This window comes from Natrix helvetica, assembly GCF_964273705.1.
Source record: "Natrix helvetica genome assembly, chromosome: 8".
Lineage (NCBI taxonomy): Eukaryota > Metazoa > Chordata > Lepidosauria > Squamata > Natricidae > Natrix > Natrix helvetica.
In genome coordinates, this window is record NC_138559.1 from 9,118,324 (window position 1) to 9,136,596 (window position 18,273).

An 18,273-nucleotide genomic window follows, 5' to 3' on the forward strand; every position below is an offset into this window, starting at 1 on the left:
GCCGAAGAGCCAGCACTGTCCAAAGACGTCTCCATGGTTTTGTGGCCAGCATGACTAAAGGCCAAAGGCGCATGGAACGCTGTTACCTTCCCACCAAAGGGGGTTCCTATTTTTCTACTAGCATTTTTTACATGCTTTCAAACTGCTAGGTTGGCAGAAGCTGGGACAAGTAACAGGCGCTCACTCCATTATGCAGCACTAGGGATTCGAGCCGCCGACCTTTCTGCTCGACAAGCTCAACGTCTTATCCACCGCGTCCCTGAGCTCTGGCACTACCATCCCTCAATTAGGAAACTTGCTCACTGAATTCTTACCTAATATTATATTCAACTGGAGTTACTTTCTGTAAACCAGAATTCCCCAACCTTTATGGCTTTGCGGACTAGTGGGGGGGGGAGAGGGGATGCGAGCAGCGGATGAGTTTGCGTGTATGGCTCCGTTTGCCCGACATTCACACAAATGGAGTGCACGTACTCGCCCACTGCTCACACGAGGGTGGGGATACGTGCACGCCAGGGGTTGGTTCCTACTGCTGCTACTGCCACTTTGCTCAGGGATGCGCTGCATGTGCTTGATGCACACAACGTGTGCATACACAGTACTAAAAATGCTTCTGCACATGCGCAGAAGCAAAAAAAACAAGATGGCAGAGCCGTAGAGAGAACCGGTTCGGGGGTCATGGCAGGCCAAGTTACTACCTATTGGGCTGAACTGGGCCGAACCGGTAGGAAGCCACCTCTGTTGCACGGTCATCTGCTACTTCCATGGCTCACTTCCGAAAGGCTCAACCCCCAGTAGTGGGCTACAGTCCTGAGGGTTGGAGACCCCCGATTTAAACTATGGCTTAGTTTGATTTGAATGAGATCACTGCAAATCAGTTACTCTGTGCACCTCACCTCCCAGAGGTGCTGTGTGAAGATGAATGGACAATACCTTACACATTGCCTTTCATTTTCTAACGGAATGGCGGGAAATAAATGTAATACATGAACAAAGTGTTCCTTATCAGAAGCGGGATGAGAGGGGTAGAGGTAGCTTCTTTGAAAACTTTCAAGGCAGCAATTTCACTCAATGATGCCTTTGAAGAAGCAGATCACGTTAGCACGAGTTTGAAGAACCTGTTGGCTCCGTTGTTTGTACCCTACACACCAGGAAGTTGGTTCTGTGCGTTTGTGCCTGTATATAATAAGGACACCATTCTAATCTTGGTAGGTAAGCTGAGACCCATTTGACCCCAGGAAAAGGGAAACAGCCTGTTCACAAAGTTAACTTTGTAATGAATCCTACAGAGTGAACAAGAAAAACACTTCTAAGAGCACGTAGGTATTGTACGACAGTGGTCTCCAATTTTCCCAGCTTGGTGGTAGGGCTGTGAGTGGCAGGTGTGCATGCCCACACCTCCATTTGTGTGATCAGCATGCGCGACCAGTTATCAGGCGCCCTCCACTCAGGCGAATGGAGCTTCTGTGTCAGGGATGGCGAACCTATGGTATGTGTGCCACAGATGGCATGCAAAGTGCTCTCGGTGGCCATGCCAGCCATCGGCCCAGCCCAGCTCCACCACGCATCTGCACGCCTCCCACCAGCTAGCTGGTCTTTGGGTCTCTGCTGCGCATGTGCAGGGGCGGGATGCATGCGAGGATGCATGCGAGGATGCATGTGGGGGTGGGCTGCATGCATTGCATTTTGGGGTTCGTGATTGTGTGTGCGTCCCCCCCATGCCCTGTTTTGGCCTGGAAGGCCTCCTGCACCAACCTGGAAGACAAATGTGGGCGAGGGGGGCAGGATGGATGCGAAGGGAGGAGAGGATGCATGCGCAGTGGGGGCGCATGCACGGGGGTTCTCGCATTGCATTTTGGGGTTTTGCGCATGTGCTTTGGGCATTCACCATCAAAAAGGTTAGCCATACAAATCTTTTCTTCTATTATTCTCTTAAATGCAGATAGAACATAACTTTCTTATACATGTGGCCAAAATAGTTACCAGTTTTCCCACTGAAATTCACTTGCAGATCAACTGTTTCATCTTCTTTAAAATGTCAATAGGGTGGATCCACTTTGGGATCAAACAGTTCCTGTCCTATTTGCTATGTTCTCCCTTCTCCATGACTTCATCGAGGTACCGCGAATCCTATGGATGATTAAACCAATGGTGGGATTCAAATAATTTAACAACCAGTTCTCTGCCCATACGACCAGCTTGTTAGGCAGGGCAAGGTGGTCGTGTGGGAGGCCAACTCAACATAGCTGACATCGATGGGCGCTTCATCTTAGCTGTTACAATGTAACAAGGGTTAACAGGAGAGGCAGTTTCTGTAAGCAGGGCAATCAAGATTAGTCTGGAAACACCACCAGAATGTTACCTTCCTGCCTTCCTTACAGGATTAGCCCTGTAAAGTGGAGAAAAACAAAAGGAAATTTCTTCCAACAACCGGTTCTCCCAACTGCTTAGAAAGTTAACAACTGGTTCTCCCGAATAGGTGCGAACTGGCTGAATCCCACTGCTGGATTAAACCAAGCATATATCACCTCCATGAATTATTCTATTAGCCGCTTCCTACTACAGACCCTACACGGGGCTTGAAGACCACCCAGAAGTTACAGCTGGTCCACAATGCAGTGGCAGGTGCAGTGATGGGTGCCCCCCAATTTACCCACATCCCATCCCATTATGTGAGCTGCACTGGGTCCCAGTTTTCTCGCAGTGTAATTCAAAGTGTTGCTTTATCAGCACAGATTCAGGGTGTCGGTAGGATTGTCTCTTAACGTTTTCCTTCTCATCCAATGTGTCAGACGTGCCTCACTCAATATCCAAGAAAGAAAATCCCAAACTCCATTTAATTAGCGAAAAGTTACTTTGACTGGACATGAAATGAAAACATCAAAAGTGAAGCAAGATCTGAAGCAAAAAAGCGCGAACTTGTACATATCAAACGTTGACACGAATCCCTCCCCCCGTTACCCCAACCCAATGTCCAATCTCCAACCCCCAGAGGTGTCATATGGGGCACATCTTCAAGTTGGGCACATCTTCAACTCATTCAGTTGGTATGCAGAGACAGTTGGCCTTGACCAAACCCAAACACGAGCCATCAGCATGCCGCAGAAGATGGTGAGAACAAAACTCCGTTCTAGAGATATCTCCCCCTGCACTCTTCCCCTCCCAAATACAATGAGCCCTCACCCTCCCTGTTACTATGGCAGCCGTTAGCAAGCATGCAAGGTAGAGGCTGATACAATGAGCTGAAGAAGCTTCTTGGATGAGAAGCGAAACATCTTCAAAGATAAACAAGGAAGACCAGTTGCCTCTTGAAAAAAACACCTTTGAGACAACTGTGACCTGGATGATGGAGAATCTCCGTAGACATTTAGCTATGCACTTTGGACAGAACCGAAGAAGCTTATTGAGTGAGAGGCAAAAAGTCTTCAAATGTAAACAAGAAAAGTCCAGTTGCCTCTTGAAAAAGCACTTTGGGGACTTACCAGGACATCTTAGTTGGCAATTCATTGGTAGGGAAATCCTACAGAATTTTATGTGTGCAGGTGGTCCTTGAGTTGCAACAGTTTATTTAGTGACCAAAGTTACGGTAGCACCGTAAAAGTGACTTAAGGCCATTTTTCACACTTACGACCGTTGCAGCAACATGTGATCAAAATTCAGATGCTCGTCAGCTGACTCATAGTTATGACGGTTGCAGTGTCCTGGGGTCATGGGATCCCCTTTTGACAAACCAATGGGGAAGCCAGATTCATTTGGCAACCATGTTACTAACTTAATAGCGGCAGGGATTCACTTAGCAACTGTGGCAGGAAAAGTCATAAAGTGGGACAAAACTCACCTAACAAATGTCTCACTTAGCAACATAATTTGGGGGCTCAATTGTGGTCATAAGTCAAGGACTACCCGCAATTATATGGGTACCCTGAACTCAGAAGAGCCGCGGTGACGCAGTGGTTAGAGTGCAGTAGTGCAGGCGACTTCTGCTGACTGCCAGCAGTTTGGCAGATCGAATCTCACCAGGATCAAGATTGACTCAGCCTAAGTGCTATGGCTATTGTTCTTCCTTCCTTCCTTCCTTCCTTCCTTCCTTCCTTCCTTCCTTCCTTCCTTTCTTTCTTCCTTCCTTCCTTCCTTCCCTCTGCCCACTGCCAACAGTTCGATCCTGACTGGAAGGAAGGAAGGAAGGAAGGAAGGAAGGAAGGAAGGAAGGAAGGAAGCTGTGGTGGCACAATGGTTAGAATGCAGAATTTCAAACTGACTCTGCCCACTGCCAGGAGTTCAATCCTGACCGGCTCAAGGTTGATTCAGCCTTTCATCCTGAGGTGGGTAAAATGAGGACCCAGAATGTTGGGGGCAAGAGGCTGACTCTGTAAACTGCTTAGAGAGGGACTGTAAAAGCAGTGTAATGCAGTATATAAGTCTATTGCTATTGTGCTCCCCCCTCTCTCGTCTGTCTATCTGTCGATCAGTTTATCTATCTATCTATTTATCTATCTTTCTATCTATCTCAGGTCAATTCAGCCTTCTATCCTTCCGAGGTTGGTAAAACGAGGACCTAGGTTGCTGGGGGCAATATGCCGAGACTGTAAACCACTTAGAGAGGCTGTAAAAGCACTGTGAAGCGGTATATAAATCTAAGTGTTATTGCTATCACTAATAGCAAACCAACAGGCAGAGTGCCATGCCTCCAGAGCAGGGATAACATGTTTTATAGTATAACCTTTCTTTTTTTGCACAAACTAGCTGTGGCATTTTGCACCAGCTGCAACCTCTAGAGTCAACCTCTGGATAGCCCTGTGTACAACATATGGTACCCATCTATCTACTCTTGGAGCCCTTCCAGCCATGTTATCCTTTCAAGGACTGGCCACAATCAGAAAAAGGCCATCCATCCCACCACAAGCCTGAATTCAAGAGAGGAGATTCAAGCAACACTCACAATGAAACAATGGCTTCTTCAGAAGGAAGCTTAAGTTTATCCACATCCAAAGTGAGACCCCGAAGGAGGGAATTACGGCACCCCTGGCTTGTCAACATCTACTTTCATCATTTGAACGGGTTTCTTAAAAAAAAAAATTATAACCCAATCCTATGATTTTGGCTAGGACTGGAACTCCATTTGCAATCTCTTGCCAGAGTTGCAAGTCACGTCAACCAGCCTCTCTTAAGACACAGAGAGAAGAAAAGCAGGTAACAGTGCCAAGTTATTTAAATATCTAATAATGTACCTTCTGTTGGCAATGTTCTCGCACATCGTAATGGCACGGCTTACCTTGCAGCACAAAAAAATTGTGGGCAGCAAAACAGCACAAAGCATACTTTGGTTTAGAATATGTGGGCAGGCAGAGAGTGAACCGGTGAACAAATGACCTAAGCCCCAGCCAGAATCTCAACGTGGTTCTCCCCATGTAGTATTTACTGCTACGTGAATGAATTGACTCCTTTTAGGAATACCCACGGTATAGACTGTGACAGTCATTTGTGGGAAAGAAATGAGGAAGCCACCCGACCATAACATGGAGTGCTAAGAAGAAATAGATTGAGGGCAGATTCATATTTTATTGCATCTGTGTTTCTGTGTTATTCAACACCTAAGGTTTGAGAGAAAGAGGGAGGGGATAGAGGTACCAAGCCTTCCCCACTAACAATATAGCTCTAAGTTCAGGAGGGAGGGAGGGAGGAAGAGGAAGGGGGGAGGGAGAAGGAAGGGGAAGGGGGGAGAAGAAGGAAGGAAGGAAGGAAGAAGGGGGTACAAGGAAAAGAGGAAGGAAGGAAGGAAGGAAGGAAGGAAGAAGGAGAAAGGGAAGAAAGGAAGGGGGAGGAAGAAGGAAGGAAGCAGCAAAGGAGAAGAAGGAAGGAAAGAAAGAATGAAAGAAGGAAGTGGAAGGGGCAAGGAAGGAAGGGGCAAAGGAGAAGGAAAGAAAGAATGAAGGAAAGAGGGAAAGAAGGAAGAGGAAGGGGCAAAGGAGAAGAAGGAAGGAAAGAAAGAAAGAGGGAAAGGGAAGTGGCAAAAGAGAAGAAGAAAAGAAGGAAGGAAAGAAAGAAAGAATGAAGAAAGAAAAAAAGAAGGAAGGAAGGAAGGGCTTTCAGCATTGCTTGCTGGACACTAGTTAAACAGCAAAGAGTAGGCTGAGACACAGATAAGGGATAAGCAATTTGAAAATGGTATGAAGATATCAAGTCTACCTTTCTTCCTTATTGAGATGGGAAATCAGGTTAGAGGGTCTTAGGGGGCATGCAGAGATAATTAGCTCACCACCCACTGTGACTGATAACCAGCTCAATTATCTGCTAGCCTTCCCCTCCTCACTTTCCTTTGCTGGCCACAGAAGATGACATTCTACTTGTCATCTCACAGATCAACAATTGCTGCAGGCTGGACTTCTTATCCGTTTGTCATGCAGAAAGCAGGGGGGGAAATGCCATCTCCTCCCCCCCCCCTCCTATTTATCATGTGCCAATCCAATAGGTAATTATCTGGCAGAGATAATTAAGTTGCTTCTGGGAAAATCCTTCTTCTTCTAGATTGCAAAAAGCTAACAATTCTACAAGGGAAGATCAAAGGAATTTTCCATACTTGGCTTATCTGATCATTTTATTTAGCTTCAAAAGTGAGGAATCTTTTTTTGTGCTCCCTTTTGCGCTTCTTGGGAATTCAGAAAACTGGCTAGTAGGGGGAAAGCCTCAAAGGGCAAGCAAGGTGGACATCACGATAAGGAAGCAGTTTGATCAGAACAAGGTGCCGGAGGTCATCAATTTTTCTTCAGAAAGCTAAAGCTACACCGGGATGTAAGATAAAAGTAAGGTTCTACATTTAGGCAAGAAAAACAAAATGCGCATGTACAGTATATATTTGGTACTTTCCTCAATAGCAGTAACTGTGAGAGGGATCTTGGAGTCCTAGTGGACAACCATTTAAATATGAGCCAGCAGTGTGCAGCAGCTGCCAAAAAAGCCAACACAGTTCTAGGCTGCACCAAGAAAGGGATAGAATCAAGATCACGTGAAGTGTTAAGACCACTTTATAACGCCTTGGTAAGGCCACACTTGGAATACGGCATTCAGTTTTGGTCGCCACCATGTAGAAAAGATGTGGAGACTCTAGAAAGAGTGCAGAGAAGAGCAACCAAAATGATTAGGGGACTGGAGGCTAAAACATATGAAGAACGGTTGCAGGAACTGGGTATGTTTAGCTTAAGAGAAAGAAGGACTAGGGGAGACATGATAGCAGTGCTCCGATATCTCCGTGGCTGCCACGAAGAAGAGAAGCTATTCTCCAAAGCACCTGAAGGCAGGACTAGAAGCAATGGGTGGAAACTAATCAAGGAGAGAAGCAACTTAGAACTAAGGAGAAATTTCCTGAGTTAGAACAATTAACCAGTGGAACAGCTTGCCTCCAGAAGTTGTGAATGCCCCAACACTGGAAGTCTTTAAGAAGATGTTGGATAGCCATTTGTCTGAAATGTATAGGGTTTCCTTTCTAGGCAGGGGGTTGGACTAGAAGACCTCCAAGGTCCCTTCCAACTCTATCATTCTATTCTATTCTATATGATGTGGTGTCATAATATCCAGCACTTAAAATGATGTTGTAAGGTCCAATCCGGCTCGGTCCCCAGGAACAAAAGGTTAAGTCAAGGGTGTCCAAACTTGGCAACTTTAAGACTTGTGGACTTCAACTCCCAGAATTCCCCAGCCAGCAGAGCTGGCTGGGGAATTCTGGAAGTTAAAGTCCACAAGTCTTAAAGTTGCCAAGTTTGGACACCCCTGGGTTAAGTCATCCAAGTTTTTGGACTTATGCTGGAGCCTATCCTTAGGGAACTTCTGTCCTTCAGAAGAGAGAGAGAGAAGTTCTGGAGAGAGAGAGAGACGTTTCCTGAAGTTGGGCTCCAGAATGAATCCAAAAGCTCAGAAGACTAAACCTCTCGTCCTGGGGCCTGACCCAAATTGGATTCTGCAATATTATCCTGGCTCATGTATATTTGTCTTCACTCATTAAAATAATGTGATGGATATCTTTAGAAATGGCAAGACGCTGTTCTAACCTAGGCTCCCCAAAAGCAGAAGCCGACTCCTTGTCCCGATAAAACCCCTTTTATTTAGGTTAAAGGGAATTCCTCTCCAGCAAAGTCCCGGCCGACAGTCCTCCAAGAGATTTCACAACTGCAGACCTTTATCAGGCTTGGAGAGCTGCCAGGCCGATATCTTCCAAACGCCATGCTGTAGCAGCAATTACTTGGCAAGAAGTCAGGAACAGATCTTCACCCTAATTAATTGAACTAATTGTCTCCTGCAAACTCCATTCCTCTTTATTCCCTATGGGAGGGGCCATTCACCGTCCACCTGTGCTCTGCTCAGACCTTCCAAAAATGTAAAATACACTGATTCAGAAAGCTTACTGCTAGTTGTACAACAAGGGTGAAATATTGTGACAGGTGACATGATATCAGTGTTCCAATATTTGAGGTGAGCCATTATTGGAGATTTTAAAGAAGATATTGGACAACCATTTGTCTGAAATGGTATAGAGTTTCCTGTCCGAGCATGGGGTTGGACTAGAAGACCTCTAAGGTCCCTTCCAGCTCTGTTATTCTGTTACTAGCTGGATACCCGTATTCCGCTATGAACTACTTAGCATCAGAGCATTTTTCAGGTGGGGAGGAGGAGTAGAATGTCTAAACTCGCAAACTTCAGGCCAGATGACCACGCGCTGGCCACACTCACACCCAAGTGGCAGTTGGAACAGAGTTCTTTTCAGTGGGGAGGGGAAGTAGAGCATCTAACTCTTGAGCATCAGAGCGTGTTAATAATAATATAAGAAATACATATATTCTATCATTCTATTATTGTTTTGTTTTAAAAAGAAGGATGGCTATCTTTTTATTGTACTTCATTACCTATTATAACATGACTTAAATATTCTAGCACTTCTAATAATTTCTTCTCACCAGATTGGAATCCAGACACTTCAGCAAATATGTGTTCAAATACAAGAAAAAATAATTCATTCCGATGGCCTGACTGTCTAAACAGGGTTTCTCAACCCTTGGTCACTGTAAACGGTGTGTGGACTTCAAATCCCAGAATTCCCTAGCCAGCCCCAGGGCAATTGGTCTATAAGCATGGATCAAGCAGCTTAAGCAGGAATAAAACTCTTTTTTTTTGGAAGATTTTTTTTTATTTTTTAAATGAACACAAACAGACAAAAACAAAAAAACACAGAATCATCTTCCATTACAAATTGTAGAAAGTGTGACGGTTGGTTACAAAAACTTTGGTGCATCCCTTCCACAGTCATCACCTATAATTCATATCGAATCACATATTTTTAAATCAAGTATGCAGTATTTATATACATTGCTTTCATCATACCTCTCAGCCTTCATTTGACTCTAATTGTTTTTACATCCTCTTATATGAAATATTCCAATTTAAACCACATAATGGCATTCCATTAACTCCTCCCAACATCCTACAATCAAATTGCATCTTTATAACATATTCTAAATAAAAAATTGATTATGTTTAATTTCTAAACTTCCTTTCATAGTCCCCTTTTGCAATTTATATAGAATTTCCTCTTAACAAACGAATATATATATATATATATATATATATATATATATATATATATATATATATATATATATATATATGCATTATTATCATTATCAATCATTTATTTAACTATAACCATTATCACTTGATTTTATACATAATACTCTAAATTTAACTAAATTTTACCTAATTTTTATTATCAGCTTTCATTACGTCAACCTGTGTCTTTCCAGTAATAGTGTAGTCTTATGTCTCTTGCCATTTGTAGCATTAGCATTCTGATTAATTTCTTGGTAAGTCTTACATAGACTTCTCTTCGCAAGTTATTGTTCATTTCATTTCTTATATAAACTCTTAAATGCTTTTGTATTTACATAACTTAGTCAAGGCTATGGTCTTCCCAATTGCAATGCATGGCTGTGAAAGTTGGACCATAAGGAAGGCTGAACGCCAAAGAATGGAGGCCTTTGAACTCTGGTGCTGGAGAAGACTCCTGCGAGTCCCTTGGGCTGCAAGGTGTTCAAAGCAGTCAGTCCTAGAGGAGATCAACCCTGACCTCTTTAGAAGGCCAGATCCTGAAGAGGAAACTCAAATACTTTGGCCACCTAATGAGAAGGAAGAAGGACTCCCTGGAGAAGAGCCTCATGCTGGGAACGATGGAGGGCAATAGAAGAAGGGAACGATAGAGAATGAGGTGGCTGGATGGAGTCACCAAAGCAGTCGGCCTGAGCTTAAATGGACTCCAGAGGATGGTAGAGGCCTGGAGGAACGTTGTCCATGGGGTCATGATGGGTCGGACATGACTTTGCAACTAACAACAACAAATTTAGAAAACTCAGGTCTCCTCTGACTGGTCCCAGAATATCATGGCCGAGGGAAAATTTCACTTCCCAAAGGAATGCTTTGAATGCCGTTAAATCTGCATATGTGAGCTCATTTGTATGTAAATAGACAGTAGTTCTCGGACTGACTGAAGAGCCATAAATCAGGATATTAATGAACTACACAAATGAGGATTTCTGAATGCTTTTTGATATTGTTTTCCACTATAGGGAATTAACAACCCCGTTTCATTTAAATGCCATAACTTTGGGCACATTAACATTGGCATCATTGGGAGAATCTTCACAAGTTACTGTCCTGCTTGCAGGCAATTGCTGGAATTTTTTTAAAATGTCCATTTAAGGTTATCACTGGATACTTCAATACCCCAACTCATTTCCATAAAACCTGCTAAGATTTCACTGTGTGCTGTTTTAAAAAGCGTGGACTATGTGTTAAAAACAATAATAGGGGCTCACCTGATTAAAGTGAACAGAACAGAATTACAGAGTTGGAAGGGACCTTGGAGGTCTTCTAGTCCAACCCCCTGCTCAAACAGAAAACCCTGTAACATTTCAGACAACTGGTTGTCCAATCTCTTCTTAAAAACTTCCAGTGCTGGAGAATTCATAACTTCTGTAGGCAAGCTGTTCCACTGATTAATTGTTCTAACTGTCAGTTCTAAGTTGCTTCTCTCCTTGATTAGTTTCCACCCATTGCTTCTTATCCTGCCCTCAGATGCTTTGGAGAATAGCTTGGCTCCTTCTTCTTTGTGGCAGCCCCTGAGATATTAGAAGACTGCTATTATGTTTTCCCTGGTCCTTCTTTTCATTAAACTAGACATACCCAATTCCAGCAACTGTTCTTCATATGTTTTAACCTCCCGTCTCCTACTCATCTTTGTTGCTCTTCTCTGCACTCTTTCTAGAGCCTCAACATGCCTGTCACAATACACTTAACTTTTGGAAACGTCAGTCCTGCTCCAGAAGCAAACAGCTTCTTGTTCACACTGGATGCTGTCTTCCAGTAAGAAATGTTACTGGCACGGTTTACACAAGACTAAATCCTAATTAGGATCCTTGAAATTAGCAATTTGGCTTTAAAAGAGTGGAATTAGATTTGGAAATCACTTCTGGATTTTGTGCTTGTGATGGGGGGGGGGGAATGAAACTTTGATTTTTCGCTGATTAGATAGGTTTGTTGTTGTAGAAATGGCTAGTCTAGATTATTGTGTAAAAGTAAAACCTTGAGGCTGTAATGTTATTATCTTCCACTGTGTTAAAGAGAGTCAATGCTTTCCTCCCCTTTTCTCCTTCTACACCATACTTTCTTCTTTCCCCCTTTTCCTCTCCTAGTTTCCCACTCTTTTCTTTTTCTGTGTGCTTTATATTCTGTTTGATTAATTAAAAAAATGTTAAACACCAAACAAAAGAACGGAGCTGCAAGTCCTATCCCATACAACGTCCTTCATGAGTTTCAGATCTAGAAACAAACAAATCATATTGTTTTTAACTACTGGGGCTAGAAATTTCATAGGAGATAAAACCCAGAGAGGTTGTTATTAAAGAATAAGTTCTAACTGAAGATTGCATGACACATAAATTGTTCTAAATTCTCAGACTGCAATCTTAAGCACGCAGAAATGGGAGTAGCCACCAAATATGACTAGGAATTCATGTGGCCTGCAGGCAGTGAATTATGCGCTCCAGTTCAGCAGAGATGAAATATAGAAAATAAACTTTTTCTCAAAGGGTGTCTTCAGATTACAGGTAACTCCTCAATTGACGACCACAACTGAGCCCCAACTTTCTGTTGCTAAGTGAGACATTTGTTAAGTGAGCTTTGCCCCATTTTATAACCTTCCTTGCCACAAATGTTAAGTGAATCACCCCAGTTGTTCAGGAACAAAAGTTGGACTTTGCAAGCCAGAAAGTCACAAAAGACTGCAGGACACTACAGCCGTCATAAATATGAGTCAGTTGCCAAGCATCTGAACTTTGATCATATGACTGCAATGGTGCTAAGTGTGCAAACGGTCATAAGTCCATTTTTTTCAGTGCCGTTGTAACTTTGAATGGTCAGTAAATAAACGTTTGTAGGTCGAGAACTATCTAGACTTAAAAGGCCAAAACTGAATATATCTGTTTGGAAATAAATCACAGCAATTTCAGTGCACTTCGCTTTCAGGGGATGAAAAAAAAATCGAAGTTACAATATATTATCTGATTATTTATGTTTTGGAATCAGGAGAAAGCCTTAAGAGTTTTGATTTCTTTGAAATCATTACTGCTTATATCAGAATCCTAGGACAGAACAGGATCTGCATACACTTTGTAAATCTAGCAAAAGGAAGAGAATCCACACCATGTATGTCTATAACTGCTCATCGCTCTGTAGGTTTCTTTGAATTTTTGCATGGGAAAGTAAATATATAAAATATCAGTGTGTCCTAAGTCTACACGGAAATTGGTGTTCTCACTGCCCCAAAGTCTGCATCTATTTGGGGGCCTTCACCAAGTGAGACAAGATGCTGCTTGCACGCACTGTAACTGTGGGTAAATGTGTAAATGTAATTACTTTATGTATTACTTAGGGACGCAGTGGCTCAGTAGCTAAGACGCTGAGCTTGTCCATTAGAAAGGTCGGCAGTTCGAATCCATAGCGCCGCGTAACGGAGTGAGTGCCACGCAATGGAGTGAGCTCCCGTTACTTGTCCCAGCTTCTGCCAACCTAGCAGTTCGAAAGCATGTAAAATTGCAAGTAGAAAAATAGGAACCACCTTTGGTGGGAAGGTAACAGCATTCCGTGCGCCTTCGGCATTTAGAGATGCCAGCCACATGACCACGGAGACGTCTTCGGACAGCGTTGGCTCTTCGGCTTTGAAACGGAGATGAACACCGTCCCCTGGAGTTGGGAATGACTAGCACATATATGCGAGGGGACTCTTTACCTTTACCTTAATTACTTTAAGTATTACTTATATAGACAACAGTTTTCTTCCGGTGCCTTAATGAATAATAGAACTTATATTTTTCTTATACTGCTTTTATTTCCTGTTCAACCAGGTCTGTTTTTTTTCAGAGACTGCCTGGATAGGTCCCTGCAGTTTTCTGCGAAGATTTCACAAGAGGTTTGCCATTGCCTTCTTCCTAGGGCTGAGAGAAGGTGATTGGCCCAAGGTCTCTCAGCTGGCTTTATGCTCAAAGCCAGGACTAGAACTCACAGTAGTCGCCTGGTTTCTAGTCCCATGCCTTAACCACTACACCAGACTGCCTCTATGCTGCTTAGATACATTTTTTTAAAAAAGGCATTCCGAGACCATCTGAGAACAAATTCATAAATTCACTGCATTTTAGTATTTTTCTCCATCAGGAGCAAAATATCATTATCGCTGGCAGAGTCTGATTGGGGCTTGTAATTTTCTGCATGAATCCATTTAATGTAAATGTCCATTTAACTCGAAAGCTTTTCTTTTAAAAACTGACCTCCTGCCTCCCATATTCCTCTTTAGGGTACTACAGTTGATCCTTGATTTACAACAGTTCAACCGCTCAAAGTTACAACAACTCTGAAAAAAGTAACTTATGACCATTTTTCACACTCACGACCGTTGCAGTATCCCCACGTTCAGGGGATCAAAATACAGACAGTAGGCAACTGACTCACGTTTATGACCATTGCAGTGTCCGGGAATCAGGTGATCCCCTTTTACGACCTTCTGACAAGCAAAGTCAATGGGGGAAGCCAGATTCACTTAACAACTGCAGTGATTCGCTTAACAACTGTGGCAAGAAAAGTCGTAAAATGGGGCAAAGCTCATTTTACGACTTTTCTTGCCACAATTGTTAAGCGAATCACCGCAGTTGTTAAATGAATCTGGCTTCCCACATTGACTTTAAGATCTCACTTAGCAACATAAATTTTGGGCCACAATTGTGGCCATATGTCGAGGACTCTCTGTCTTATTCAACCCCACCGACTCATTTCCATAGTTGGATGGCTGTTTAATTTTGAAAGGATTTGACACTTGCATGCATGAGAGTCTCTTCTTAGTACATTGCCTGGCAAGTTGGCCCTGTCAAAAGTCATTGAGGCTCTACCACTGATTGGCAGGATTAAACATGCGGTCCCACCGAGGTCAATTTCAACAGAATGAGATCAGTGAAGAAGATCTAGGCAGACCCTTCGTTTGCAAAAGGGTCTCCAAAGTTATGAAATCGGATATGCCGCTCCAGAAATGTTGGCCTCAGCCTCCCGCCCTACGGGATGCTGCAATTATGGGTCACAGGTCCAATGAATATCAGTGCAGATATCTGATTAGCGCAGCCAAAACAGCCCTCTTTTTCAGATTTAGAGCGGCTGTATGAGCCACGCTACATGAGGGGGACAAAGAATCAGGAAAATTGCCGTTTAGATATATTTTACAAATCACGAACACACGGTGACTGAATACTTAAATGCTACAGGGGTTACTCTGCGGGCAATCACAGATTAGGTGGTCTCTGAGAAATCCTCCTGAAATTAAGAAACCGTTTTCTTTTGACAGCTACATCTCTGCCAGGCCCTGTAAATCATTTGGCTGGGAAAGAGAAAATAAACTGAGAATCGGGGCAATCCCATCCCACAAACCTTCAATTCCTGAGCCCTGAACAGATGCACAATTGAAAGAAGATTCTGGCAACGGCTTCCTTTGCATTCCTGTTATATAGCATCCCTTGGCTTCCTCATCCACTATAAACATTCCCCTTTACAAAATAAAGAGAGGTGGCCTCATTCCACAGCCCCAGGCACAAAGTGTCTCAAAACACACACACACACACACACACTTTTGTTTTAAAATTTTTAAAACCGGACGGGAGGAAAAGAAGCCAGAGAAACAACAACAATCTGAGAAACAACGACAATCAGTGCGCCGAGGAGAAGCGGGGGGGGGGGGGGGCTGCAAACACAACTTCTTGACAACTGTGAGGAGGAGAGGGGGATCCCAAGAGCCAACGTACTTCTTAAAGGGCTGGAGTTTGGGAAGTCAAACCTTCTCCATCCAACTTTGAAATGAGTTCCTTTACAAGGCCAGAGCGGAGATGGAGAAGTGGGGGGGGGGGGGGGGGAGGGAGACTCTCCTCTTTTCTTTTGTCTGCAGGCTACCCTGCCAACCAGGCAGTGTGCATGACCCTGGGTTCAAACAGAACCCCCCCCCCTCTGTCCTTTCAGAGCCTCCGAGTGGCTGCTAGAGACACACAAAAGAGCAACGGCTCCCCCTTTCCCCCCACCCACCCCCCAGTCATAAAAAAACAAACACACACACACATTTGCACAAGGAGGTGGCCACAAGAGAAGGAATGGCAGTGCTCACCCGCTCACACACAGACACACTGTCGTCCCCCCCCACACCCCACTTTTCTTTCCTCCCAGCTTACCAGCTTTGCAGGGGTCTTTATACTCAATTGCCTCCGTCTCCTCTTCTTCCTCTTCCAACACATCGCTGTAATCTTTAAAATCCAGGGCTTGTCCCAGGACCAGCACCAGGAAAGAAAGCAAAAGTACCCCCCCTTTGAATGCAGACATGCTGGCAGGTCCCGGGAAATGCTCCCACGGAACTGGAAACGGGAGGGGGGGGGGAGAGAGAGGAAAGAGGAGTGGGAAAGGGGAGGAGGAGGAGGAGGAGGAGGAAGGGGGGAGAGAAATGGAAAGAGATGGGGAGGTTCCCCCCTCCTTTCTTTTCTTTTCTTTTTCCTCCTTTCTCTCTCTCTCTCTCTCTCTCTCTTTCTCTCACTTTCGCTCCCCCTCACTTTCCCCCCCTTTTTTTCTTTTAGGGAAATGAGATCTGGCGGAGGCGGGTTCAAGAGCCGGAGCTCAGCCCCCTCTCCAAGCTGGAGGGTTTGATCACAGTACAACCCTGGGAACTGGGCCAGCCCCGGGGTTGGGGATGGGTGGCGGGGGGGGGGGAGGAGGAGGAGATGAAAAAGGGGGAGAGAGAGAAAGAAAGAGAGAGAAAAGCTCTGGAGCTTCAGGGAGATGCTGCTGCCACTCATCCCCCAACGCAGCTCTTTGCCCGGCGCGGTCCAGCTTTCGGGGCTCGACACAGCACGAGCGTCCGCGGAGGGATGGTCGCGCGTGGGTGGGCGGGCGTGGAAGGCAGGAGAGGGCACCCACCCACCCCCTTGCAAACTTTTTTTCCCATCCCGTCCCCGGACTTTCTGTGAAAAGCTAGCTTGTGTGGGGGGGGGGGGAAATCCCGGACGGACCCCCCCAAACCCCCCCTTCCTCCTCGCCCCCCAACCGCCGCTCCCGTTTTTCTTACCTAGAGGGGAGACCCCTTTGCAAAAACTCCGCAAAAGTCGGGGGGGAGCGAGGGCATCTTAGGACAGAGCGGAAGAGTTTGGCGAAGCCTGGATCCTTTCCAAGGGGAGGGGGAGAAATATGGGGCGGGGGGTGGAAGGAGGAAGGAAAGCCTCGTCCCCCCCCACTCAACAGCATCCCCCCCTTCCCAAATCCCGCCGTTTCCACAGAAAGCGGGGACGGAACCGAAGCCGGGCGCTTCCTGGGAAGGTAGGTACACATGGGTCGTTTTTATGGCCGGCCTGGGTCTCCCTGGGAGACCCCCCCCTCCAAAAAAAAGCTGGCCAGGACGGGAAATTGTCCTCCCGGCTGGGGAGCCCCCAACCACGCCTGCTTTTCTCGCCTTCCAAGGACGGGGGTCTTGTGGGAAGCTTCCCACGGGGGCCGCCAGAGGGAGAAGACGACCCCTCCTCCCTCCCTGGCAAAAGGGGGGTTGAAAGGACCCCTGGCCGTATGGAGGGGCTTTCTGCGCCTCTCACCCCCCCCCCGAGGGTCAGAAGTATCCCACCCACCCCCTCCGCGGAGCCGGCCCTGGGCATCGCCCTTCCCCAGCCTGGTGCCACGTGGACCGGAGCGGAGGGAACGCCTGGCCTCCTGTCGGTCCTGGTGGGCCCTTGGCTTCAGGGGGAAAGAGTTGGGTCCTTATGGGGCTTTGGAAGACGGCCGGCTGGCTTTGAAACGCCAGCAAGAGGATCCTGGCTTGCTTGCTTTAATTCTGTCTATCTGTATATATCTATCTATCTATCTACCTACCTACTTACCTACCTACCTCCTATATCTATCTATTTATCTGTCTGTCTATCTATCTATCTATCTATCTATCTATCTATCTATCTATCTATCTATCTATCATCTATCTATCATCTATCTATCTATCTATCTATCTATCTATCATCTATCTACCATCTATCTATCTATCTATCTATCTATCTATCTATCTATCTATCTATCTATCTATCTATCTATCTATCTATCATCTATCTATCTATCTATCTATCTATCTATCTATCTATACCTACCTACCTACCTACCTACCTACCTACCCACCACCTCCTATATCTGTCTGTCTGTCTGTCTGTCTGTCTGTCTACGTACCTACCTACCTACTCATTTATTCATTTCTTTCCTTCCTTCCTTCCTTCCTTCCTTCCTTCCTTCCTTCCTTCCTTCCTTCCTTCCTTCTTTCTTCTCTCTCTCTCTCTCTCTCTCTCTCTCTCTCCCTCCCTCCCTCCCTCCCTCCCTCCCTCTCTCTTTCTTTCTTTCTCTGCCTGTCCGGGCATAGGCCCGCATTTGACTCAAGGTGGCTTAAAGGTACTCTGCCACATACTGTATATGCTAGACATTCCCGACTCTAGGGGGCGGTGCTCATCTCAGTTTCAAAGCCAAAGAGCCAGCGCTGTCCGAAGACATCTCCGTGATCATATGTACAGCATGATTAAACGCCAAAGGTGCACGGAACGCTGTTACCTTCCCACCAAAGGGGGTGCCTATTTTTCTACTTGCATTTTCACCTGCTTTCGAATTGCTAGGTTGGCAGAAGCTGGGACAAGTCATGGG

At 45.2% G+C, this 18,273-nt stretch overlaps 1 protein-coding gene across 2 annotated transcripts in view; it reads right to left on the reverse strand.

Moving 5' to 3' along the window:
- The window catches only part of BMP1 (bone morphogenetic protein 1), a 200,483-nt gene extending 184,205 nt beyond the window's left edge, over positions 1-16,278 (reverse strand). The window contains exon 1 of one of the 2 annotated variants that reach the window (XM_081960734.1): positions 15,795-16,257. In XM_081960734.1, the coding sequence (XP_081816860.1) occupies positions 15,795-15,942 (148 nt within the window). In that variant the 5' untranslated portion in view covers positions 15,943-16,257. Of the gene's footprint in view, positions 1-15,794 lie in introns of both variants that reach the window. The other variant, XM_081960735.1, reaches the window with a different exon arrangement.
- Positions 16,279-18,273: the final 1,995 nt, after the last annotated feature.